The sequence below is a fragment of the Seriola aureovittata genome, chromosome 5 (genome assembly GCF_021018895.1).
Source record: "Seriola aureovittata isolate HTS-2021-v1 ecotype China chromosome 5, ASM2101889v1, whole genome shotgun sequence".
Lineage (NCBI taxonomy): Eukaryota > Metazoa > Chordata > Actinopteri > Carangiformes > Carangidae > Seriola > Seriola aureovittata.
This window is the reverse complement of record NC_079368.1, coordinates 14,690,823-14,714,660: the sequence shown is the minus strand read 5'-3', so window position 1 is coordinate 14,714,660 and position 23,838 is coordinate 14,690,823. Positions and strand designations below refer to the sequence as shown.

The 23,838-nt window shown below is 40.7% G+C and overlaps 5 protein-coding genes across 11 annotated transcripts; 3 read left to right on the top strand and 2 right to left on the bottom strand.

Moving 5' to 3' along the window:
* Positions 1 to 381: 381 nt before the first annotated feature.
* Positions 382 to 5,199, top strand: LOC130168959 (D-amino-acid oxidase-like). Its single transcript, XM_056375330.1, has 11 exons — positions 382 to 492; positions 909 to 1,104; positions 1,197 to 1,311; positions 1,689 to 1,765; positions 1,939 to 2,004; positions 2,586 to 2,640; positions 2,832 to 2,936; positions 3,040 to 3,122; positions 3,424 to 3,541; positions 3,866 to 3,964; positions 4,044 to 5,199. The coding sequence occupies exons 2-11, from the start codon at positions 911 to 913 to the stop codon at positions 4,167 to 4,169; spliced, it is 1,038 nt and encodes a 345-aa protein (XP_056231305.1). The 5' UTR covers positions 382 to 492; positions 909 to 910; the 3' UTR covers positions 4,170 to 5,199.
* svopa (SV2 related protein a) lies at positions 4,523 to 11,639 on the bottom strand. Its single transcript, XM_056375322.1, has 16 exons — positions 11,505 to 11,639; positions 10,142 to 10,299; positions 9,919 to 10,004; positions 9,717 to 9,815; positions 9,077 to 9,148; positions 8,751 to 8,875; positions 8,598 to 8,661; positions 8,280 to 8,405; positions 8,045 to 8,173; positions 7,851 to 7,924; positions 7,676 to 7,752; positions 7,039 to 7,143; positions 6,791 to 6,902; positions 6,613 to 6,694; positions 6,372 to 6,461; positions 4,523 to 6,280 (listed from the first exon to the last, which is right to left on the bottom strand). The coding sequence occupies exons 1-16, from the start codon at positions 11,537 to 11,539 to the stop codon at positions 6,068 to 6,070; spliced, it is 1,647 nt and encodes a 548-aa protein (XP_056231297.1). The 5' UTR covers positions 11,540 to 11,639; the 3' UTR covers positions 4,523 to 6,067.
* Positions 11,640 to 11,669: 30 nt separating this feature from the next.
* usp30 (ubiquitin specific peptidase 30) lies at positions 11,670 to 18,426 on the top strand. Of its 4 annotated transcripts, none has more exons than XM_056375327.1 (13): positions 11,670 to 11,803; positions 14,356 to 14,465; positions 14,557 to 14,730; positions 14,828 to 14,931; positions 15,046 to 15,144; positions 15,396 to 15,441; positions 15,527 to 15,621; positions 15,726 to 15,785; positions 15,901 to 15,987; positions 16,127 to 16,207; positions 16,335 to 16,557; positions 16,653 to 16,764; positions 17,063 to 18,426. In XM_056375327.1, exons 2-13 carry the CDS (start codon positions 14,363 to 14,365, stop codon positions 17,313 to 17,315), a joined length of 1,437 nt encoding a protein of 478 aa, XP_056231302.1. In that variant the 5' UTR covers positions 11,670 to 11,803; positions 14,356 to 14,362; the 3' UTR covers positions 17,316 to 18,426. The 4 variants fall into 4 exon arrangements, with proteins under 4 accessions (XP_056231302.1, XP_056231298.1, XP_056231300.1 ...); XM_056375323.1 differs by lacking the exon at positions 11,670 to 11,803 and adding an exon at positions 12,577 to 12,734; XM_056375325.1 differs by lacking the exon at positions 11,670 to 11,803 and adding an exon at positions 12,771 to 13,010.
* A 252-nt stretch (positions 18,427 to 18,678) lies between these two features.
* Positions 18,679 to 21,558, bottom strand: alkbh2 (alkB homolog 2, alpha-ketoglutarate dependent dioxygenase). 3 transcript variants are annotated; one of them, XM_056375333.1, is made up of 4 exons: positions 21,425 to 21,558; positions 20,039 to 20,342; positions 19,742 to 19,940; positions 18,679 to 19,658 (listed from the first exon to the last, which is right to left on the bottom strand). In XM_056375333.1, the coding sequence occupies exons 2-4, from the start codon at positions 20,316 to 20,318 to the stop codon at positions 19,349 to 19,351; spliced, it is 789 nt and encodes a 262-aa protein (XP_056231308.1). In that variant the 5' UTR covers positions 20,319 to 20,342; positions 21,425 to 21,558; the 3' UTR covers positions 18,679 to 19,348. The 3 variants fall into 3 exon arrangements, with proteins under 3 accessions (XP_056231308.1, XP_056231309.1, XP_056231307.1); XM_056375334.1 differs by lacking the exon at positions 21,425 to 21,558 and adding an exon at positions 21,224 to 21,363; XM_056375332.1 differs by lacking the exon at positions 21,425 to 21,558 and adding an exon at positions 20,776 to 20,826.
* On the top strand, positions 20,896 to 23,675 carry unga (uracil DNA glycosylase a). 2 transcript variants are annotated; one of them, XM_056375328.1, is made up of 7 exons: positions 20,896 to 21,129; positions 21,463 to 21,663; positions 21,745 to 21,840; positions 22,455 to 22,552; positions 22,692 to 22,780; positions 22,891 to 23,069; positions 23,172 to 23,675. In XM_056375328.1, exons 1-7 carry the CDS (start codon positions 21,031 to 21,033, stop codon positions 23,310 to 23,312), a joined length of 903 nt encoding a protein of 300 aa, XP_056231303.1. In that variant the 5' UTR covers positions 20,896 to 21,030; the 3' UTR covers positions 23,313 to 23,675. The 2 variants fall into 2 exon arrangements, with proteins under 2 accessions (XP_056231303.1, XP_056231304.1); XM_056375329.1 differs by lacking the exon at positions 20,896 to 21,129 and having other exon boundaries at positions 21,336 to 21,663.
* The last annotated feature ends 163 nt before the right edge of the window (positions 23,676 to 23,838 follow it).

Sequence of the window (23,838 nt, the reverse complement as noted above, 5' to 3'; positions counted from 1 at the left end):
AAAAGAAACACAAGACAGTATAAAAAAAACACATTTAAGAAAATAAAGTTATGCAGTTATTGTACAATTCAATATGTGAACACATACACATACCCCAAATTTGATGCAATAGGAGGCAGTAGCAAACAGAAAAGTAAGATAATAATAATAATAATAATAATAATAATAATAATAATAATAATAACAACAACAACAACTAGTACATCTCAAAGTGAAGCTCAAGTTGATGTGTGTCAGCATTGTAACACTAGATTGGATTGACTTCCTGCACACATGCGCGCGCGCGCGCGCGCGCGCGCGCGCGCGCGCACACACACACACACACACACACACACACACACACACATTAATACACTTTCAACTTGATAGAGCTGACCATGTGCCGGGTCGCTGCTGTCTCCGCCCTCTCGCCTGTGGACCAGTGAGTAAGTGGGTGCGAGTTGTGACAGACTTCAACAGCTCCTTTAGTAGCGACTGCAGACTAATCTGAAGGTAAAGACAAACTTATTCGGACATTTACAGATTGATCAGTTTTATCAATGCTGTACTTACTTAGGTCTCAAGTTTTTATGGTCAACAATTTGCTCTAAAATGCGGCTTCGCTAAACCAAGGTGCATTTTTGTCCGACATGTTGTCCGCTGTGTTACATAATATACTCTCCCATTATAAACTGCACAGATCGTGGATGTAATGCAAAGTTGCAGTGCATGATTCAGGGAACCCTGCAATATGTCTGAGATAGTTTGTCTAATCATATCCAATCTGGTGCATCAGAATACAATACAATACAGCAACGAGCAAGATTGTCATGTCCTCAAAGAAAATGTTGGTCAGTTGACACATAGGATGTCATAATGGGTGAATAAGTCTCAGGCCTAAATGTGTTGTGTGTCTTGTGTTAATTCAGATATGCGGGTAGCAGTGATTGGAGCTGGAGTCATTGGTCTGTCAACAGCTCAGAGCATCTATGAGCAGTATCACTCATTTGTCTGTCCACTGACCATTGAGGTGTATGCAGACCGCTTCACTCCGCTGACCACAAGTGATGGAGCTGCTGGCTTCTGGCAGCCCTACCTGTATGATAAGGGCAACGTCCAGGAGACGTAAGTACATTTTCTTTATCTGTCTCTTGATTCTCTTCTTCATATAAAAAAAGTAACCACTACTTTAATACTGTATTTGTGCTCACCCTCAGAAAATGGAATAAAGAGACATTTGACTACTTGCTGAACCACCTCAGTTCACCAGAGTCTGTAAATATGGGTATATTCCTTCAGTCTGGCTACAACCTCTGCACTGAACCAGTCCCAGTGAGTAGCACTTGGTCCTTGGAGAATGCACAGTAAATTTGACCTCAAAGATAAGACAAGACCAGGATCCTTTTACAGCTTAGAACAAAGGTCATATGCAAGGAAAAATGTAGCTGCAGTTACAATTTAATCAAAAATAACTATTAATAAATCTATCACCTACCGGTGCAATATCTACCATAAACACAGTCCATTAGTATTCAGCAGCACCGTAACTAGAGCTTTGTTCATCTGCGCAAAGAATGGTGGCCTGCAGTGGTTGGAAAACATCAACAGAGAGGCCTCGCTAAGGGTGGACTTTTCACTCAGACTCAGGGGTTAATTGGGATTCTGTATCCTGTGTGGTATCATAGTAAGTGACTTGTTTTTCATTGCAGGATCCCTCATTTAAAGACATTGTCCTGGGCTTCAGACAGCTCACAGAACGAGAGCTGCAGATGTTTCCTGGATACAAGTAGGTTCTAGCTGAAACTGCATCAAAGTAGTTAGTTAGTTTATCGGTTTCATATTAAACATTATATTCCCAGATCGATTTGTAAGACGCAGCCACAGACATCCACATATGAAGCGTATTTTACTGTGTATACTGTGTGACTGTAACATATTTGTCTCTTCTGATATCTCCAGTTATGGGTGGTTCAATACTGCTCTCATGGTGGAAGGTAAAACATACTTACCTTGGCTGATGGACTGGTGAGTGCTTATCTTATTTCTTAAGTGACTTGTTATATCAGCATTTTTTAACCAGAACTTAACAAGTCCTGAGTTGAACTCAGTTCATCTTAGTGTGGCACCTGTGTGCAACATTTATTACCCAATAAAAAACTTGAAAGAAAGCTCCTGATTGCTGTTATGTACATATAGTATTCACGTCACTTGCTCAGAGATAAATAAAGTTTTATCTTATCTTACATTTTCAACACATGGACTTGGTTTAGCTTGTCTGTCTAAAATTGTATGAACTACATACTGTGTTTATCATTTTGTAATGCTGACTGATATATACAGTATATACCCTATTTAGTGGAGTAAAAGTAGTAAAAAGAAGTGCACAATTAGTGGTCACTAACTACAGAGAGCTAACTACCACCATGCATTGTGCAGTGTTATATGTTAAAAAGGCAGATTTGGACAGCTGCTGGATGACAGCTGCTGGATCCACCTAACTGATGTCCTGTGATGTCTAGGAGAACTGGTTCTTAAGTCAAAAGTTTATTTTTCTGCAGTGGTATTCCAGACCTCCTAATACACATCTGGTTTTCTGTTATTTCCAGGTTGCAAAAAAGGGGGGTGAAATTTTACCACAGGAAAATAGAGTCCTTCAAGGAGGTTAGTGAGGGCTTTTCAATATTATAGTTGCATTTTTAATATAGGTTTTTTTTTGTTGTTTTTTTTGTTTTTTTAGGAATACTGGTTATAGCCACTAATCTTACAATATTTACTACAAAATGCTCAAAAGACTCACAAAATGTTATCTCTCATCACATTTGTTATCTCTTATCTTGCATGCCTGTTTTTAGCTGGCAGAAACTGGGGCAGACGTGATCATAAACTGTACTGGGATGAGATCAGGAGAGCTCCAGCCGGATCCGGACCTGAAACCAGGTCGCGGCCAGATAGTGAAGGTGAGAGTGAACAACAAAGTGTTTAATTATTGTTTTTTATAACCAACTATAAAGGCAGAGTGGAAGTAGCGGTTGTGAACCCTGTTGCTCCTCTGTGTTTCAGGTGGATGCTCCATGGTTGAAGCATTGGATTCTTACCCACAACTTTACAACAGGAGTCTACAATTCACCATACATCATTCCAGGGTAGCGGTAGTGACACAACACACTTGTAAACAGTGAACTGCAGATGCGAAAAGACATGTCTCTGTACAGAGTCTTGCACATAATACACATAATGCGTAATGCAGTTCTAAATATTGCTCCAATTGAATTTTTCCATTTGAGGTATGTTTAAAAAAAAATATTCAGTAGTTGCAGTGGTTACAGCATGGTGATGCCTGCTGTCACAGCTCTGTTATTTTGGGGGTTGATTTGAGATTGTAGCATAGTGTAGTCAGAAAACCACATCTGTTATCGTGACTGAAAAGAACACGTGTGTCTGCAGGAGTCGTCTTGTGACAGTCGGTGGAGTTTTCCAGATAGGAAACTGGAGTGAACAGAACAACTCCACTGACCATAAGAAAATCTGGGAAGGCGCCTGCCAGCTCGAGCCCAGTCTCAAGGTTAGTTGATACCAAAATGTTGTTTGCGATAAAAAGACTTAATGTCTCAACAGTGATAAATAATTTACCGCGAGTCTTCAGTAGTCCTAAATATTTAACATTTTATTTTGATATATTTAGAATAGTCATTCTGTAAAACATGTTTGTAATAAGGAACAATTTGTCTCTGACAGAGAAAACTTTGGTTTTAAGTGAGTTACGTAAAAATACTGTAACATGCAATACAAGAATAATTCAACATTTGCAACATTTTTCTTAATATTTGGACACATTTTCAAGGTTCAAAGGTGGGACAGCTTATGTCATGTTGTTGTCTAACCTCAGCATGCCAGGATAGTGGAGGACTGGTCCGGCCTCAGACCTGTTCGGAGCAAAGTCCGACTGGAGAGGGAGACCATACATTCCGGTGCAACTACAATAGAGGTAAACCATAACTGTTAATCAGGACTCTACATATGAATGTTATTGTATGAACTTCTAAAACATTGTGACCCCCATTCAGGTGATACATAACTACGGCCATGGAGGTTTCGGGCTCACCATTCACAGAGGCTGCGCCCAGGAGGCAGCGAGGCTCTTCGGTCAGATCGTAGAACAAAAAGGCAACGGTCCAAGAGCTCGCTTGTAAATTTGTGTCCTGGAGTAATGAATGGTGCTTTCCTTTCTCAAATTTTCACATCAGTGCCTTGTATTCAGGGATGCACAAACTACTTTTGTCTACACCATCCTTTACCATTGGGTTCATTACATCCCTTTAAAATTAGTTAATGTATATGTAACATGAAAGGGGGACATTGTTGACAAATGTTGTTGTCTCCGTTTATTATTACTTAAGATAAGGCTTAAATCCGAAGGAGGTTTGGGTCATATAAAAAAGGACATAATGTGTACATATCTTTGAAAATGAAAAAGTAGACAAATCTACTGATAGTGATTATTAGATTTTTTCTTTAGTAATAAATAACAACATGAATCCACTGGTCTTTTTGAAACATTATTTACTATAGTATCATACACATTTACATCCAGTGCATTTACAAGAATCTGTGCACACAGACACTTAATGTAGCACTATCTCTCAAACACTGGCAGCTAAGAGTCAGCTTGCTGGACCTGTGCTAGTTGATCTGATTTTTTTTTTTTTTTTTAAACAAAACTTTGCTCAGTGTGTCACTCGTAGTCTGTCTCCACATCACCTTTGTTACAAACAAAAGCAAAGACAACAACTAAACCAGGTATTGATACATTATTTACATAAAGACAGAAAGTAACATCCTTCTAACTGGTTGTATATTTAGGTGTAGGTCCATGTGTGCACAGTCTCAGAGTAGAGTAAGAGACGCAGCACGGTTTATAAATCATAATACCATACAACACCATAGACTCATATACTCATGTAATTTTTTTAAAATCATGTAATTTTTTTGCTAACTAGGGCTGAATCAGCTTTGAATGATGAAAATATTCAGATTTAAATTCCCTACTTCAATGTTAACTTACACAATGTTGTCTTCAAATGCAGTCCAGAATCCGTGGACTTGTTCTATTTGTGTCATAATTATGAAATATTGCCGAGTGTGCGATGTCATTATGCTCTGATGAAGACTTTGGCAGATTTGTCACCTTGTTGTAAATAAACAGCGACATAATGATCCAGACACGAGGCGGTATTTTTGTTATTATTAGAGTAATAACTCCCTATTCCTCATTTCTTTAGCAGAAAACAAATATCATCCATGGTAAAATGTGAAATAATACTGACACAAGAAAAAAGAACATAGTTATCACTGACTTTAAGAAAGTTGGTGACTGTACAGTATGTCTTTTCACTGCCTAGACCCAAGTGAATCTCAAATGAAGCAACTCCAAGCTTTATTTAATCGAATGGTCTGTTGATTTGATGATGTGGAGTTGTTCCAGCCATGTACTTTTTGTAAAGCTGAGTTTGTAATTAGTGTATTTTTTACAGGCAATTTGTGTTCACAAGATAATGATCTTTCTTATCTATGTATGCTAATGGAAGCAGCTTTTTCATTGGGTTGAGAGCAGGTCTCTCAACCACAAACTGAATAGGTAGTTTTAAGGCTCTTTGAAAAGAAGATAGTGGTTTGAAGCTAACTCTTAACACTTTCACCCTCTCTATTCCCCTTAGCTTCTCTTGCATTAGAAAAGCAGGATTCAAATACTTTGCTTTAAGTATTTGAATTCTCACTTGTTCAAGAAGGTTTCACATTGTGTCCACCATTTGCTCTTGCACTCGTGCAGGTCATTTGGTCTTTCCCATCGCCCCGTGTGCAGTTTTACAGTGGCAAAATTGTGACAGCAATGGTGGTTGAAGACTATAAATACAGTGACATGTCAAAACATTGTGCTGCCTGGCTCTCTGAAGCCACTGTGGTGCCTAAACTGAAGAGTCATAGAGTGGGACTGGAGATGGACACGGAAAGCTGGTTTGGCTTTCTCGCTTCTCATTGCCTCCTTTCTCCACTGCGGTCACTTCTCAGTTGTACTCCAGCCGGCGAGTCCTCAGCCTTGGGAGCCGGAGCTGGAATTAGGGAGTCCTCCTGAGCTGTGGGAGGAGGCTCGGCCCATCATCTCCTGGCCCCACTCACGTTGGCTGGACTCCTGCAGGCCCCGGCCTGTTGTCTCAATTGGCAGTGCACAGGAGGCGACGGCAGCTAGGAGGCAGCAGCAGCAGTAGACCGAGAGAGCCAGGTAAACAGAGGACTCCAACATCACCTGCAGGATGAAGCACAGGGATAAACAATTATTTTTACTCTTTCTCATTTTGTGCTATATTTAAATTAGAAAAATGACAGCTGGCTCTTACCTGTGCAACAAAAGGGGTAATGAGGGCACCAACTCTAGCCATCCCGCTGCTTGTTCCCAGACCTAAAGCCCTGGTCGCTGTTGGGTACACCTGCAGAGTTTCAGAAGATACTGAGGAGGTTGCCTCGCTCAGATCCTGCCTCTTTTTACTCAGCTATTCATTTGATCTGAGCTGTACTAATAACTGTTTGCACTTCACACAATACACGCAAAAAAACTTTACTCTGCTTTGAGTATCTAACCTCGGGAGTGTACACATAGGCAGCCTGGAACCCTCCTGCAATAAAGGCTCTGGCAATGAATATTAACACTGTCATGGACGCTCTGCAAGAGAGAAACCAATGCCAGTTAGAGTGGATAAACACAGGAGCCACAATTCATAAAAACAAGTTTTTGAAGTCTAGCTATGGTCCTCCTTACCTCCCAACACAACCATAGAGTGGAATGATGCACAGAGAGAAGACGAGGAAACACAACGCCATGGTCTTCCTCCTTCCCAGTCGATCAATAGCCCACAGTGTCACCAGCAGCCCTACGCAGCATGAATGGTATCGGTTACACAGTATAATGATAACCATTTCCTCCTAATGCAATAAGAATGACATTACAAAACAGTAATACATGAGTGCACCTTTACCTTCACCTGAAGAGAAATCAGTAACATGTACCTGGGAATTCAGATAACGTCGTCCACAGTAGGTCTTTGTAGTCGTCAGAGTTCAGATATTTACACTCCAAGCTGCATCGGAGCTCCATCTTATTTCCTTTGGACACTAGAGGGAGGTATAAAACAACAAACGGGACGGTATACACCCAACACTGACTCAGTCCATTGTGGTGCTTTTTGAAAAAACAAAGCTGTATAACACGACCTATATACACAAGAAAGGCATTCAATCTTTTTCACAGCATACATTCAATTTGTCATATTATCTAAAGCACAGGTGGAACTGACAACATTATGGATGGCTCAGTTAACTGTCTCTGTAAGCTATTGTTAGTGTTATCAGTTACACCTTGTTATGACATGTTCTAACGCCTGCAATGCTCTGTTTTCACTGACCTTGAGAAGCATGATTTATTTTTTCTGTTTATTTATCTCGAATTCAGTTTAACTAGGAGTAGATATTACTCACACAAGTCACTAAACTACCATGTCTCTTTCATCAGTGTGCCAAATTAAAATGTGTGTATATGTGTGTGTGTGTTTGTGTGTGTGTGTGTGTATATGTGTGTGTGTGTGTGTGTGTGTGTGTGTGTGTGTGTCTGAGTGTGTGTAGGCCTGTTTGAGGAGCACTGACTCACCTCCACATGCGCCTCCCTCCTGAAACAGCTCCGTGGTCAGGAGCACCAGTCCATAGTAGGAGAAAGCATTTGCAAACCTGAGAAGACACAGACATGGGATGAGAAATTTCAAATAGAACAGAGCGAGCAGTGACTGAGGATACGACTTTGTGGCATGTTCATTCACTCCGTTTACCAAATAAACCACAGCAGAACTGTTGTCCAGCGAAAGTGGGATGAAAATAAGTCACGAATCTTCCCACGATCCTCCTAATTAAAAGAGGAGACATACAGAACTGAATGCACAGATTACAAAATAATAGTTGGTCATACATGAATGATGTGTGAATTACAGTCAGAGAATTTGTGTTCTGCTGAAAGAGACTCCACCTGTCTGGCAGCAATTAGTTTTCCCAGTGGCATGGGTGCTCCGTTCTCTGTGGCAATGCGCTTCAGCGTGGCCAGAGCTTTTTCCTGGTTCCCTGTCAGCACGTCATATCGGGCGCTCTCTGGTAGCCACTGCAGACATACACCCCAAAAAAAACAGGCATGTCAGTTGATAAAGCCGTAACTTGTTATCTTTACATATTGTAGAACATTTTGAGACTTATAAGATCACACTCACGAAACACAGGATGGCAAATATGAAGAGAGGAATGGTAGAAAGGCCGAGCAGCCAGCGCCAGCCCAGAGTGGGCATCACCAGGATCGCTAAGAGGACCTCAAACACAGTGCCCAGTGCCCAAAATATCTGCAAAGCAACAGCAGTGAACGCAACTTGTAAAAGAAAAAGAGATTTAGAGTCAACATCATATAAAATCCTGCTAGTAAAACAGAGCATTTCAGTGCTGTGTCAGTTACGGTTGCATGCGTTTTCATTTCTGGATGCCATTAACGCTCTGGCTAGGCAGCTGATGGATTAGTCGTACACCGTGGTCCATACCTCAATCAGCAGGATGCACGTGGCTCTAGACTTCATAGGCAGAAATTCAGCATACAGTGTCACCCTTTATAAGGAAGGACATTTCACTGTTAATCCAAACTCAAATCATTAATTACAGCGTTGTTTTCAGAGACATAAATAAGGGTTACTCACGACTGTGGGGCTCCTCCAATGCCAAAACCCACCAGCGCACGGAGGACAAGGATCCACCCATAAATTGGCGCAAATGCACTCATCACACCGTAGAACATAGTCCACAACACACTCATCTTCAGACCCTGTGTGTGCATACAATGAAAACATAAGAGGCTGCTAAATAAATCATGGTGATCTGATGCGGCTCTTGAGGTGTCTGATGTCAAACACTTTCTTTCTTTCAGAAACACAACAGCTAAACTTCAAACACCTAGAAACCCAAGATAAAGTTACAGGAATCAGAAATCAACTCCATGTGAAACATAAGCGTTATTACAACTTACTGTCTTTCTGCCATATTTGTCAGATATGTTTCCCCAAAGAGAGGAGCTGATCATCATCCCAATAAACACGGCCTACGTCAGTGACAAAAGAAAAAACACAAAGCAGATTCATGGGATTGGGCATGTCGCAGCAGCTCACATAGCTGATATAATAACAACATATAACAACAACCTGTCATGCATATTTTCATACTGCAAACAGTACTGTAGATTTTTGTCTTGGTGCGAGCCACTAGAAGTCACTGAATGTGAAAATTTTCATTTGAATATCTTCTCGTGAACACTGAGTGTGGCATTAACTGTCTTAATCATATCTTATTAAGTGACTTCATTAGAAATCTGCACTTTTCAATGTAAATACCTTTAGTAAAATCTGGTGTATCCCCCCCTGTTTGCATGTTGTTTTATATTATACCCAGAAAAGCAAAAATGGCTTTGATAGACATTCAGATCTAAATATTGCAACACATGTCTAATGACATTAAAAACCATTATGGGCTCCACTGTCTTCCATGTGGTTGACACTGTTCAATACAAGCTCTTATTTCAAAACAATCCCTAAGTACTGAATCAATAACTATCAGGACAGTCATGTGGCACTGCAAGCAAGAGCACTTTACGGACATTAGAGAGCCATTACCGATGTAAGCAGTGCCACCTCGAGGCTGGGCAGTCTCCATTCACAGTGGAGCTGTGGGGCTAAGATGCTGAGGATCATCATCTCCATGGCATCAGCCATCTGAGCAAACAAAAAAACCCAGAAATACACAATAAATCAGTATTCCAGTAGATGCAGTTTCTTGAAAGGTGTATTTGTTTTTAAATTAAAGAGCAGTTCTCACCCAGGACAGACCAGTGAGGATGGAGAGTTTCCACTGAAATGTCCCAAAGCCTATGGCCTCCACGGCATCTTCTACCATGAATGTGTCTGAAGGTATGAGAGATGCAGCAATCTTGAGGGCCATATGCAAGATATTACTTGAGTATGAGCCTAATAGGGAAATGTAGTAACAAGGGTTCAAAAAGGTTGTCTGAGAAAAATGGAGCCCTGCTGCCATACTGTACCATCAGTTGGATTGGCAAACTCCCGAGGTACTGGAGCTCCTTCTGCAAGTGCCTCAGACTCCAGATCAGTCTGTTCTGCAATCCTGACAACCTGTTCTCTATTCTCACCATCATCCTCAGAGCGTGTGCTCTCACCTGTGCGACGGAAGCGGACAACACTACAAAAAAAATAAAAAAATGTTAAAACCCAGGAGGATTAACACATCTGCAACATGGCTGTCCAGAGGAGTTACAGAAGACTAGTGCCAGGGCAAAGCTGAGTACAAATGAGAGTCGGAGGCTGTTGCCTAGGTGATATGAGCTTTTTCTGGCTGTGATTTTGTGAATGGGTGGTAATATCATCCTATGGGCGAACCATGTCAAGTCAACTGACATCTCTGCACACTCTACTTTACTGCTTGGCAGGCTTATAAAAGCTAAATACCCAGAGTTATACATGTTCTTTACAGATGGAAGGTATAATCTTCTCCCACATGTAGATAATGGATAGTTCATCAAGGATAAACACTATAAGAGAACTTGGAGAGTACCAGTGATGTCTTAATCACTGTAATTACATAACATTGTCTACTTGCAATGGAAAATATCAGTGCTTCAGACCAGTCTGTGAGATGTCAACGAATGTCTGTCTTTTCCTATAAACCACTGTAATTGTAAAGAAATGCATGTAAGTGAATATGTAGGCTAATTGTGGAGCAATACTGTAGCAAACCCTTGAAAATATAGCCATGCATTTCCTTTCTTGTCTTTTATTCATTGGAATATATTTCATACTGCTTGATAAACTATTTACTTTCTAAAATACATTTGTCATTATGTGATTCTTCAGGAAGACTATATATCGTCATTTTAATATATCTTAGAGACATATTCCCCATGACGGGCAAGCTGGACCCGTATGGGCCAACCTTGATCTTAGGGCTGAAATAAATCACATTAGGTACTGAGTCATGACAGCAAACATAATTATAAGTTAAGATGGACAACTTATCAGCCAGAAATCACAATAGAGCTGCTTCCTGTTACTAAATAAAACCAGAATAGTCTTCTTAGGGAAATGCTACGACTGTAAACAAAGTGCACCACCAGCGGTGCCTGGACAAGCGAGGTTGTTTTTATTTATTTATTCATAAATGTAATCTTTAATCTAGGAACATATCTCGGTAAAACAGTTGGATAAATATTGTTATGAAATGACTGCTGCTTTTGAGGCATGTAAGGCTGTTTGTGCTCCAGCGAGCTAATCAAACAAACACGATGCAAGGCTGTCAGAGGGCGACGCGTCGGACAAACGTGCTGTCACGGTTGAAAATGGACCAAACAACGGTGAAAGGCGATGATATGCAGATTGTGGTTTACTCACGGCAGCTGTCTCAGTTGGAACAGATCATCGTCCATTTTGATGTCTATTGGCCGACGCTCCGTTTGGCCTCATCGCCGTTCACATTATCACGACGAGCAGCGATTTCAGCACCGAGGAGAGCGACCTGCTCCGGCGTCAGCTGACAGCCAATGAGAAGCCACCGTGCGCGAGTCAAAGCACGAGACACGGAGAAGTAGAGTCAGGATAAGATGAGCTCTGGAGGACCTGAGACTGCAGGACCGCTGTGGTCCACACATGGCCTGTCAACACTCACACAGTGATTGGACATAATACAGTGGGTGAGCCCAGATAATCTGACACTTTAATTTGACTGTAGCATTATATCTATTCACACCCCCAATCCAGTCCCGTTGGTGAAATGTATGTTGTCCATAATCAGATTTGAGATGATAAATCAGATTTGGAATTATTGACCAAAGAAAGCCTATTAAACCGTATGGGAACTTGTGTAGTACATTTCAAACACAGAAGCAGTTCAAAGTGCATTATTTAAGGTGAAGAAATGTATTAAAACTACATTTAAAAACGATTTTATACAAAAATCAATTGAAATAGAATAAAAGAAGCCTAGATACATACAAAATATTAAATACATTACAAATAAACAAGAATAAGATGCCAGACCAAACTTGGTGTATAAGGTTTAATTTTGATGAGAATTAAGTAACTGTGAACCAAAATGTACAGTGCGTTTGATATCGTATATTTGAAGTATTTGAATTTTTTGGGGTTACTGTTTCTTCGCCTGCTACAAGTCTATGAAGTAGGACCACAAAAAAAAAAAATCTGCTTTAGATCTTTTAGTAATAATGTTAGTGGGGTTTTTTATTATTTATTTGTAATTTTTGTAAATTTCAAACAGGGCATTCTGGTAGAAATCAGTACAAATACTGTTTATAAATCTAGAAACTATCTCGCAAAACTTCCCGCCATTCAGAGCAAAAACAGATGTGATTTTAACTTTTTCTTTTATTAGCATGAGAAGTTTGCAGTTGCAGATGTTTCTCTTAACTGCAGAAATGTGCGCAACAAACACTTTGCTCACCGGAGTGTATACTGTGACCACATCCGCGCGCTCTTCCGTGAGTCCGTCATGAAACACTCAGTACACAGAGGAGAGTTCCGCAATGAAAGCAGGATGTTGCGGTACAGACCCGAGACCTCTGATAAGCTTGTTGGGGAGTTCCTTGGCACCGGACCCGTAGTCAGGTAAAACCTTCCACCTGGCAAAACAACAACCAAAGCTTAGTAGGTGCACTGGGGCACGGGGAGACGCGAGTCACGGCGCCGCCGTACGTTGGATCCAAAGTGCAACATGCGCAGACAGATACGGAGTCAGGTTTAACATTAGGATACTCTTACTAAACCTGCAAACGGACACACATAGCAATGATATATTTCAACTGTGTTTTTAGATAGCATCGTGGATATTTCTTTATGGAGGCGACATAGTTCACCGAGGGCAGCCTGACCTCGGTGTTGTCGGTAAGCTAAGCTGTATGCTAATGTTGGTTTGAGCTAGTTCATGGAACACATCGACAAGCTGTGTGTGGGGGTTTGTGTCGTTACTAGATAGATTGTATAACTTCTGTGTTGCTACGTAACATTAAATAACAATTTCAAGTTTTCTAAACGGACCACTAGTAGAGTAGATGAGTTGTGCGAGTTTTTTTTTTGTTGTTTTTTAACGCAGATAAACTAATTGGATCACGGGTCAGTGGAGGATCATGTAATTAATTCTTTAGTTTGCATTACGCTACGCGTTGTTTGGTCTGTGCTTTAAGAGCAGGACAAGTTCAATCCGAACAAATAGAATGTAAAATATACTGATTTTGACCCAAATAGGTTTCCTATAAAACTAAACAGGCGTCCGAAACCATTTACCATCCCCCTCTGTCCACACAGGAAAAGATGGCTGTGCTACACTACCACTGTTGATGAAATCAGTTGAACAAATAATTTTATTTATAAAGCCCAAAATCAGAAATATGCCTCAGGAGGCTCTGTGTGGCAAGGGAAAAACTCTTTAAAAAAACAAAAACAAAAAAAACCTTTTTATGGGGAAAGAATGGAGGAAACCTCAGGAAGAGCAACACTGGAGGCCTTTCTCTTCCAGGATGGACAGACGATGCAAAATTTGTAAGGTGTAGAGCAACAAAGTAAATTTATTGTATGGACAATCATGATGACAATTTATAGCTAGATTGTAAACGTGTGAAGAATATGATCTGGTGTGAGATACAGTGGTGTTGCAGTGAAATACACTACGCAGGATAAAAAAAATAACAATACATAAACACAACATACACTCAGTTTGTCAGGTACACCCGACTAAATCTAAATCTGTCTAATACAAGAGTTATAATGTTCAGTTTTTGTTGAAAAGTGTGTTTATTCAGCTCTCGTCATTTTGGAGGCTGTATTTTTGTGCCCTTCGATTGTATTGTGTTATATTTAGGTGTGTATCTTACATTTTTTCCACTGTAGTTATATCAATGAGGGTATACCAAATATTCAAAATACACTCAGTATATCTCAGTAGAACACAATACAGTTCAGCATCACTACAAACTATCGCCTCAAAAATGACCATAGTGTTCATCAGCACCTCTGTGTGTGGTGAGAAGGTGTGAAGTGGGTATGGAAGAGACACTACTGACTTTCATTACATATCATGTTGGTTTTGCTGCCAAAAATCAACTTTGTATCAAATATAGTGTTTAGTGAATAAACAAAAACCCATACCCATGTCAGTATCATTATTGTCTGGTTTTGATATTTACCTGTTACCCTCATGCCTCCCTGACTCTCCTATATATGATCTTTTCAGAAACAAAATGATTAAGAACTGGGGCGTTATTGGTGGTATAGCTGCTGCTATTGCTGCTGGAGTATATGTTTTGTGGGGCCCAATTACAGAGAGAAAGAAGAGAAAGAGAGGTAAGACCTGGTATGACAATTTAATCTACAGATTGTATGTTCGGCACTGGTTATAAAGCAGTAACTAACAATGACTTGTGTTTTCTGTCAGGTATGGTTCCTGGTCTGTTGAACTTGGGCAACACCTGCTTCCTGAACTCTTTGCTTCAGGGTTTGGCAGCGTGTCCGTCCTTCATCAGGTGGCTGGATAAGTTTTCAGGTTCGCCTACAATCCAGTCATGCAAAGACAACCAACTGTCCATGACGCTGCTACAGCTTCTCAAAGGTATATAAAATCATTCTGTCAGATGCATCACCAGAGCGTATTAGACACCCAGTGTTCATTTGTATTTTTGACATGGAGGCTGTTTGTACACCGGCAGCTCTGTCCAGTGATGAGCCTGGGGAGGAGGATGTACTTGATGCTGGATGCCTCCTGGATGTTCTCAGACTTTACCGGTGGCACATCAGTTCGTTTGAAGAGCAGGTTGGTCATCATGCTGTTGAGTGGCATTTTTCTATATTCCTATATATAATATATGGTGCTGTGTTTTATTTAAGTCTTAACAGTTGTCTGTTTGTGTTGCTTTATCCCATCTAGGATGCACATGAACTTTTTCATGTCCTTACATCTTCCCTGGAGGAGGAACGGGATCGTCAACCTAAAGTCACTCACTTGTTTGACATGCAGTCCCTCGAGGCAAGTTATCATCTCCTGACTTGCATCGTCCCTAAAACTTCACAAAAATCTCTCTTGCATGTTGCATGAGATTTTAAAAAGGTGTAGGAGGCAGAGTTTAGGTTAAAATAGTCTAAATACTTCCCTCCAGAGCACACGTGTCTGTTCCAGCTTGTGAACCATAGCCAGTATTGTATGTAGAGGTGGCAAAAATAACAAATCTGGTACTGCACTCCCAGTTATTCTTTGTATATGTGTTTATTTTATACCAGAGTCTCCCTGATCAAGATGAGAAAACTATGACCTGCAGAAGTCGAGGTAAGAATACAAAGGAGTTATGTAGAATAGATTATCAAACCACAAAAATTATATATTCCAACTGTATTCATTTCTTGTTTTGCAGCCCCTCTTCATCCAATACCAAGCCCTTGGAAGTTTCAGCATCCTTTTCATGGTCGTTTAACGAGCAACATGTCATGCAAGCGCTGCGAACAGCAAGTGAGTTTTTTGGGTTTTTTTTCCAGCCAGTGAAGTGAAAAAGGAGTTAATTTGTGTTACTTGACTTGTGAGGTGATTTATACCACTGCTTTACTTTTTTATAGAGTCCGGTGCGGTATGACTCATTCGAGAGCCTCTCCCTGTCCATACCTTTACCTCAGTGGGTAAGCAAAATACAGTATCAGGAACGCATGCATGTTAAAAGTTGTTGTACTATCACTACTTAATATGCCTCTTTGTTGTTCTGTTTGCCCTAATTTGATCTGTATTTGTCCTCAGGGTCGACCTATCTCTCTTGATCAGTGTCTTCAGCATTTTATCTCCTCAGAAACCATCAAAGAAGTGGAGTGTGAAAACTGCACAAAGGTACGCTCACTACAGTAACAGTGTCTTGCCAAATTCTGCTAATCATATTTGTCAAAAATGTAATTTGTCCATATGTTTCTTTAAAAAGATAAATTTTGTTGATTTTGTTTAATTTCTGTTTTGGATCATTTCTCCTCAGCTTCAACAAGTGACCACAGTGAACGGGCAAGTTCTGGAAAGTCAGAGGACAACATTTGTTAAACAGCTTAAACTGGGAAAGGTAACAGTCATTTGTATTTATGATTTATGATAACATTGTTAGGTAGATCAAAACTTCTAACGTTTTATGTACTGTGTTGTCTTTTCACCAAACCTTTCTGTGTATGATGTTTTCCTCCCTCTTCTAGCTCCCCCAGTGTCTCTGCATCCATTTACAAAGACTGACGTGGTCCAGTGAAGGAACACCCATCAAAAGACAGGAGCATGTGCAGTTCACAGAGTATCTATCAATGGACCGCTACAAACACAATGTTTCCACGCAGAGAAATCAGCGGACCATGTGTGCTCCAAAGGTCATGAAGGCAGAAAATTCAGAAGATGCCATTGAAAAGCCCACTGCCAATGGCACTGGTATGTTGGATTTGTCAACTCTGTAATATCATGCTGCTTCACGTTGCATTTTTTTTTTGTCATGCATCATACATTTGTTGGGTTTTGTTTTCCAGATGCAGAGCATCACAACAACAACAACAACCCTTTTTCTAATGGAACCTGTTCATCTTTATTTCTTCACTCTCCTGTTGTGAACACACAGCTCGGCCTCACATATGACTACAGGTAAACTTAACAAAAGCAGTTTATGACCGTGCAACAATACAAGGAATTCATGCATATCAAGTTATTCAATGTTGTGGCTTTCACCTGTCTGTTAAAGTGATGGCTTTTTTTAATGTTCGTCGTGGCTTCATTTGATCTTTTTTTAACAGAACACACAACACTGGTTCTGGCGCATCCTGAAACAGCAGGATGGCTGTCACAGCTGGTTTATGTTATGTTTACTAGAAAGTTGTGTTGTTTTTTCTTTAATTTGACACCTATATGTATATGTTTTTGATCATAGTGTCTTTCCTTACAGTTCTACAGAGTACCTTTTCCAGCTCACAGCTGTGCTGGTTCATCACGGTGACATGCACTCAGGACATTTCGTCACATACCGCCGCAGCCCTTCCTCACCTCGCAGCCCTTCACCCTTCAGCTCCCAGTGGCTCTGGGTCTCGGATGACTCGGTGCGAAAAGCCAACCTGCACGAGGTGCTGTCTTCCAACGCTTACATGCTGTTCTACGAGAGAGTCCGAAGACTGAACCTCCCTTTGCGTTCAGAGGAGTAACCGGAAGCGTACGACCTCAAAGCCGGACGGACTTCTGGCTTTCCAGTCAAACTGTCACAGCTGTATGTGCAAGTTACAACATGAATACCATCAGGCGGATTCTGACTTTGTGACAATGAGGCCAGACGGGAAAGCCATCCTAGAGTTATTTTAGTGCTAATTTTGCATCATGGATCACAGCAATATGTTGAAGATCATTGTATAATGTTTAATTCCATGAGTGGACACTTGGCCTGCTGCTCTGATTCAGAGTAGGACGCTCTTTATCCCAAAGATTACGGACCTGCAGGATTCTTAGTCGGATATCTTTCACACGTTTAACAGTTTCTGTCATGTAACATTTTAGCTTCTACAGGGCAAAAAAAAAACAGGAACACATGACAATGTAGTGGATTCCAACTCTGCAATACATTGTTCATGTGTGACGTTTATAGTGTTTTTGTTGTTGAGCCTGTCAGAGGTGTTGACTCAGCTCAACAGAAGTAGCTGATTAGGACTTCATGGAGATGTTACTTGTTACGTATTATGAAAAGTCAAATAGGTAATTCCTTAACTCTGGTTCACTGTTGTCTAATCTAATCTAATTTGCCTAATCATTCCCAGCAGTGTACGTTAACTGTGATGGAAATAATGTTTCAATTGAATTTGATATTTTTCTATGTTTCCAATAATCCTGAAACTGTCATGATTTGCAGAGCTGCACAGTTGAGGTTAAAGTGCCATGTTGTCTTGAAGAGATTTTTAACACGTTGAACCACGTCTGCTGCAACTGATGTGAACATACAATAAGACCTCTTCTTATTGTAGAAGAGATGCTTCAGAGCCGCTTGGCATGGTGACAGATTAGTGAAGATGTGCTCTCAGTTAACAAAGCCAGGGTGTGACTGCAGGTTTTTTGAGCAAGTTATCCTGAATATTTTTAACTCTGTAACTGATGACTGCCATTTCACTCTGACCAAACCAACTAAAGTCACATTTTGAGAAATGGCCTGGTGGAAATCCCCTCGTTAATGTTTGCGATTTGCACTAATGTATATTTATGTGAGATTGTGTGTATTTGTGTGCAATCTGTTAAGGTGGTTGTTTTCAGATATTAAAAATATAAAACTATTGTGTACTTTAGAGTTGAATTTTTTTAAAGCAAGATGATTATTTGCTAGATTTAGACATGACTAAGATCCAACACCCACTTTTCTGAGGCGTTCACAACCAAAACACTGAATCTCTACCAAATATAATAATTTTCTGTAAGATGACCAGGCATGAGGTCCTCACAGAAGAAACCAAAGATTTTCTCTGTAGAGATAAACAATAAATAATAAAAACAATAAATAAAATACATCATTTAAAAGGATAAATGGTCTTTGGTGCCAAAGGCAGAGACTGACAAAGTTTATTTAGATGGAGTTTACAAACCCCATCGGCTTGTAAAGACCCTGAGACGGGGTTAAATTGACCTCGAGTTAAATAGTAATTATAGTAATCCACAGCTGAGACTGACGAATATCAAGCTGCAGTTCAGCTAATCACATAATCCATTGGCTGTAATTCAAACAAGTAACATTTTTACAACAGTACACGTCTTTCCTTCCAACACATGAACACTGTTAAAGGCCTCATCTGCAATCAGGACTCAGTGCCCCATTGCTTCTTTGCTCCATCAAAGTACATGCAACATTGCATTCTGGCTCAATGTAGCCTATATGATCTGCACTCATTGAGAGCCTGTAATTTTTTTCAAGACGATCGAATTGTTCATAATAGTTTATTTTATTGTTCACCTGAGCTGCCATACAGAACATAACCTGATAAAGTTAGAGCTGAGTCAGTCAGAGCTTTGGGCCTATCTCATGTTAAACCACGGATTCATTCTCTAGAGTTGCTGGTCCTCACTTATTTCACCCTGTTCTGCCATTTAGTCGCTCAGATCCAGCTGCTACATTAAGAAACACATTTCAGATTTGTGATTCTTGTCCATGTGCTCAGGGACTTTTTACCCCTGTGGATAATCCATGCTTGGCCGTGGCTACCTCTCATTTCTTGCTGGCCAGTACGATGCGTCTAAAAGTGAGGTTGATGCGAGGCAGTAGGACTTTCTTGCGCACAGGAAGGCTGTGGTACCAAAAAGTGTTGGTCGGTGGGTTCATGAGGAGCAGGCTCCCATGAGCGAGTTCCAGTTTCACAGGTTCAATCTGTCTGCAGCTCTGTTTTCCCCGAGCATCTCTGTGCCTGAAGATGAAGTCTCGTGCTGCTCCCAGAGAGACAGAAGCGATGGGACAGAGGGGATCTAGCTCCTTTTCATCATCACGATGCTCACCCATGTGATCCTGCCCATCTTTGTACCTGGTGCATGATCGAAGAACACTTTCAGCAGGGAGATTCATCAAGCTGTGACCTTTACAAGCTTGTACTCGGTAATTTCTCACCTGTTGACCAAGACAAAGTTGAACGTCTGTCCTGTGGTTTTTGTGACAGCATCTCGAATGGATTCCAAGGTTGGAGTCCACGGGCAGGCTGAACGTGTCACCCCAGAATAAGTGTAGGTTAGACCTGCATCTCCGTATGTCGCCTGCTTTCTTGGTATACTGTACACCTTTCCAAACACCTGGACCTTTGCTTCTTCTCCTGGAACAGAAACAGCCACAATTGCTCAGCAGCACTGCAACTTCTGGTCATAACTTTGAAAAAAATTAATTAAAAATTAAAAGGGGTTGATGCTGTACCTGTTGAGTACACCACCTCATTCTCCAACTGTTTAAAGAGTCGGTCTGCTTCTTCTTTGGCGAAGAGTAAGGCATAATCACAGTCTAGTCCCTCTGCCTCTATTTTTTGCCAGGGAACAGGAAGAGAGAACTCTGCTAAAGCTGAATCTTCATCTACTTCATCCTTCTCTTCCTTCATCCTCTCATCTTTCTCCAGTTTAATCTTCTTCCTTGGACTTCTTGTGAGGGCATCACTGGTACAGGAGCGTTTCTTCTGTCCCGGAATCAAGAAGCTTTCCATTGCAGTCCTATCCTCTGTTGCACTCTGAGGGGTGTAACACATATTTAGGGAGAAAAAACATGTGAAAAAAGCATCTTGTGGGTCTTCCTGAAGTGGACTTGTTTACTGCACTGTATTTCTTCCAATATTTTAATTTTTTGAGTTAAATTAAGGACCTTTAAATAATCATTTAATTATTTTGTTTATAAAATGTTAGGGAATAGTGAAAACTAGTGAAATCAGTTTCCTTGAGCAGCAGATTCTCACAATTAAGATCCTGTGACAAAAAAATGAGCTTTTTTCTTGAAAAAATACTCAAACGATTACTTGATTACCAAAATAAATGACGATTAATTTCTGTCAATTGACTCCTCAATTTAACGACCAGTCTCTACTAAACTGTGTTAACACCAGCAAAGACTTCGAAATAATGACAATAATACGTCTATGGCTGTAAAAACCACCAAGTATACTGTACCTTTCTCTCAGATGAATGCTAGGTGCAGTACGTACCACAAACAGTAGAGAACAGTCAGCAGCACTTTGTCTCGAACAGCCCTCAGCTCATTATCATGACTCTGCTTTCGTCACTTTGTGTTGGCGCCAAATAGTTTTATCCCAGTCGGGGAGTTTTAGTTTTCCGAGAAGCCCGCCACTGGTTTGCTTTTTTATTAGGTATTTGGTGAATTTTATCACTTTTCTGCAACTTACTGCTCAAGTGTTTTTCAAGAAAATGATTGGACAGAAAACTATTCATTCTTTTTTTTCGCCCGTCTCGAAAAAAAGGATTTCTAAGGAGTTAAATGAAACCGAGGAGGATGCTAAAGACCCGGTGAGTGCCCCTTTGCCTCATGTAGCTAACATTAACAACATGCTTAGCTTGTAATGTTAAAACACAACGTTATTTTAATTTAAACTCCACTTACAGTGTACTTGCAGTAGTATTTCAAACGGATTTATCATTTCCCGCGACACGCGCAGCGTAATCCAGGCTGCGTTCACAATCACCACTGTGTTTTTGCTTGTTATTGAAAGTGGTTCTCCGAGTTTCCACTGCACGAGAATGTTTGCACGCCACTGTGGACGGTTTCTGACGCCTGTTGCACCTCTAGCTGCCCGCTTCTCACCTGCTCTGTACTTTGCTCAATACACTAAAATTGTGCAGAAGAAGCCGAAGCCCTCAGCGGTGGAGTCGAAGCCGTCCGGTCCTCCTCCTAACCCTCTGTCCCCGGAGCAGCTGGACAAGATCGCCCGCAACAAGAGAGCAGCGCTTGAGAAACTCGCTTCCGCTCATACACCTCCAGGTTTCGGGGAGAGCTGGAGGAAAGGGCTGTCTGCAGAGTTTGGGAAGGCTTATTTTAAACAAGTGAGAAGACAATTCATCACAGCACGTGGTGTCTCTTTATGGTTTTGAACCTTTTGTAATAACTTCATATTTCTGTCACAGTTGATGAATTTTGTTTCTGAAGAGAGGAAACGCCACACTGTGTACCCACCTGCTGAACATGTCTTCACCTGGACACAGACGTGTGACATCAGAGATGTAAGTGAAATAGCTCTGACACTGTGACATATGACACAACTTCCAAGGCTGCAAACACTGTATCACACCTTGCCCTGCAAAATGTGGCAGTGACAACAACAGCAGAAGTAATAAGAGATCAGCCAGGAGACCAATCAGATCATAACCACTAAATACCAATTGCAGGGTTTATATTAATTTCTATATGGTTAGGTGAAAATGTATTAACAGAAACCTTAAAAAAAAATAAAATTACAATCTGCCTTTATGGTAAAAGTCACATTATTGTTATTAAGTAAGGCGGGCCACTGAAATACATCATACCAATATTGACAAAAAATTAAAGCAGACTTTTATGTTCTCTGTGGTGGATTATAGTCCTCAAGCAAGTTTTAAATGTGTGCCAAATGACCAGAAACCAGTGGCTGCTTGGGACTGGGAAAAATGTTTCGACCTTCTTTCTGTTTTTATTTGAGTTACCATGAGCAAATTTAGGGTTTAGTGGCACAGAATTGTCTGTTGTGTGGGTATTACCTTTCTTTATAAAATAGGTTTTGGTGCATTAGCTGACTTTTTCACGAGAGTAGTATGAACTGTCTCAGTCGCCTCACTTTAAGATCTGTCTCTACCTCCAGGTCAAAGTGGTGATCCTTGGCCAGGATCCGTATCATGGCCCTAACCAAGCCCATGGCCTGTGCTTCAGTGTCAAAAGACCAGTACATCCTCCACCCAGGTTCAAAGCCTTTTCAGTCTCTCTTTTTCAACTCTTGTTTGTGACCTAGTTATTTCTCTTAAAAACTCAAAAATCAGATAGTGCTCATGAATCATTCTGTTGACATATTTATCACAGCCTTGCTTCTGTTCATTTCCAGTTTGGAGAACATGTATAAAGAACTGGCGTCAGATATTGAAGGCTTCCAGCACCCTGGACATGGAGATCTGACTGAATGGGCCAAACAAGGTACTTTTTAAAAAGCAGTCTGTTGAATGTTTACACACAGTTACACAACAAAAGAGCTGTTGGTCATTAACAGACCTGCCATCCTCTCCATCTGTGACCTCGTTCATCAGGGGTGTTGTTGCTCAACGCTGTGTTGACCGTCCGAGCGCACCAGGCCAACTCGCACAAAGACAAAGGCTGGGAGACCTTCACTGACGCCGTGGTGCAGTGGCTCAGCAACAACCTGGAGGGCCTCGTCTTCATGCTGTGGGGGTCATATGCTCAGAAGAAAGGAGCTGCTATCAACAGGGTGGGTTTGCACTGTCATTTTATTTCATGCAAACACTTTCACACTTTACAGAAGCTTTTTATTGCGTTCACATATCTAAATGTTCACTCACTCCGTTTATAGAAACGCCACCATGTGCTGCAGGCTGTGCATCCCTCTCCCTTGTCTGCTCATCGTGGATTCTTTGGGTGCAGGCATTTTTCAAAGGCCAACGAGCTGCTAGAGAAATCTGGAAAGTCTCCCATTGACTGGAAGGCACTTTAAGTTGTTATGTCATGTCAGCTTTTCTACCGTGTGTGACAATTAACTACAGACCAAAACCCACCTATAAGCTTTCTCAGTTTCCTGTCTCAGCAATATGTGCAGTAGTTTTTGTAGTAAAAGAATTCATGTTGGCATTTTGTTCTATACACTGAATTTTCTGAAAAGCCTTACTGTTGAGGTGCATATTTGTATCTTCCGCACTTGTCAGTTTTGTTGTAAATATGTTTGTGTACACAATTGGTCCTTTTATTTTTCACATTAAAGTTTGCCCTTTTTGGGTTTTTTTGTTTTGTTTTGTTTTTTTTTTTTAACTTTTTTTTTTTACTGAAATGTTGGTTCCATTAAAAGTGGTTCCTAAAGGTGGATGTGGTATTTTACTGTCTCTACATTTGCTCAGCAAGGTCTAATGTAAAATATACTAACTTCCTCAGGCACCCATAATTCAGCCTGTGCTGTCCACACTCTAATACAGAATTTCAGGTTCATTTTGTCATCAGTTTTGTGAATTTGAGTACACCGAACAGTG

Excerpts from the sequence above, each read along its gene's own strand:
- svopa (XM_056375322.1), bottom strand. The coding sequence starts at position 11,539 with ATGGACGATGATCTGTTCCAACTGAGACAGCTGCC. Across the intron at positions 9,149-9,716 it reads AGGTGGCACTGCTTACATCG|GCCGTGTTTATTGGGATGAT; the intron begins GTAATGGCTCTC and ends TCACTGACGTAG. Across the intron at positions 8,876-9,076 it reads ACAAATATGGCAGAAAGACA|GGTCTGAAGATGAGTGTGTT; the intron begins GTAAGTTGTAAT and ends ATGCACACACAG.
- usp30 (XM_056375323.1), top strand. The coding sequence starts at position 12,619 with ATGAAACACTCAGTACACAGAGGAGAGTTCCGCAATGAAAGCAGGATG. Across the intron at positions 15,622-15,725 it reads GCAAGCGCTGCGAACAGCAA|AGTCCGGTGCGGTATGACTC; the intron begins GTGAGTTTTTTG and ends ACTTTTTTATAG. Across the intron at positions 15,988-16,126 it reads AGTGTGAAAACTGCACAAAG|CTTCAACAAGTGACCACAGT; the intron begins GTACGCTCACTA and ends ATTTCTCCTCAG.
- LOC130168959 (XM_056375330.1), top strand. The coding sequence starts at position 911 with ATGCGGGTAGCAGTGATTGGAGCTGGAGTCATTGGTCTGTCAACAGCT. Across the intron at positions 1,105-1,196 it reads AAGGGCAACGTCCAGGAGAC|AAAATGGAATAAAGAGACAT; the intron begins GTAAGTACATTT and ends GCTCACCCTCAG. Across the intron at positions 3,542-3,865 it reads AGCTCGAGCCCAGTCTCAAG|CATGCCAGGATAGTGGAGGA; the intron begins GTTAGTTGATAC and ends GTCTAACCTCAG.
- alkbh2 (XM_056375333.1), bottom strand. The coding sequence starts at position 20,318 with ATGGAAAGCTTCTTGATTCCGGGACAGAAGAAACGCTCCTGTACCAGT. Across the intron at positions 19,941-20,038 it reads TGAGGTGGTGTACTCAACAG|GAGAAGAAGCAAAGGTCCAG; the intron begins GTACAGCATCAA and ends TTTCTGTTCCAG. Across the intron at positions 19,659-19,741 it reads AACTTTGTCTTGGTCAACAG|GTACAAAGATGGGCAGGATC; the intron begins GTGAGAAATTAC and ends ATCATGCACCAG.
- unga (XM_056375329.1), top strand. The coding sequence starts at position 21,361 with ATGTTTGCACGCCACTGTGGACGGTTTCTGACGCCTGTTGCACCTCTA. Across the intron at positions 21,664-21,744 it reads GGAAGGCTTATTTTAAACAA|TTGATGAATTTTGTTTCTGA; the intron begins GTGAGAAGACAA and ends TTTCTGTCACAG. Across the intron at positions 21,841-22,454 it reads AGACGTGTGACATCAGAGAT|GTCAAAGTGGTGATCCTTGG; the intron begins GTAAGTGAAATA and ends CTCTACCTCCAG.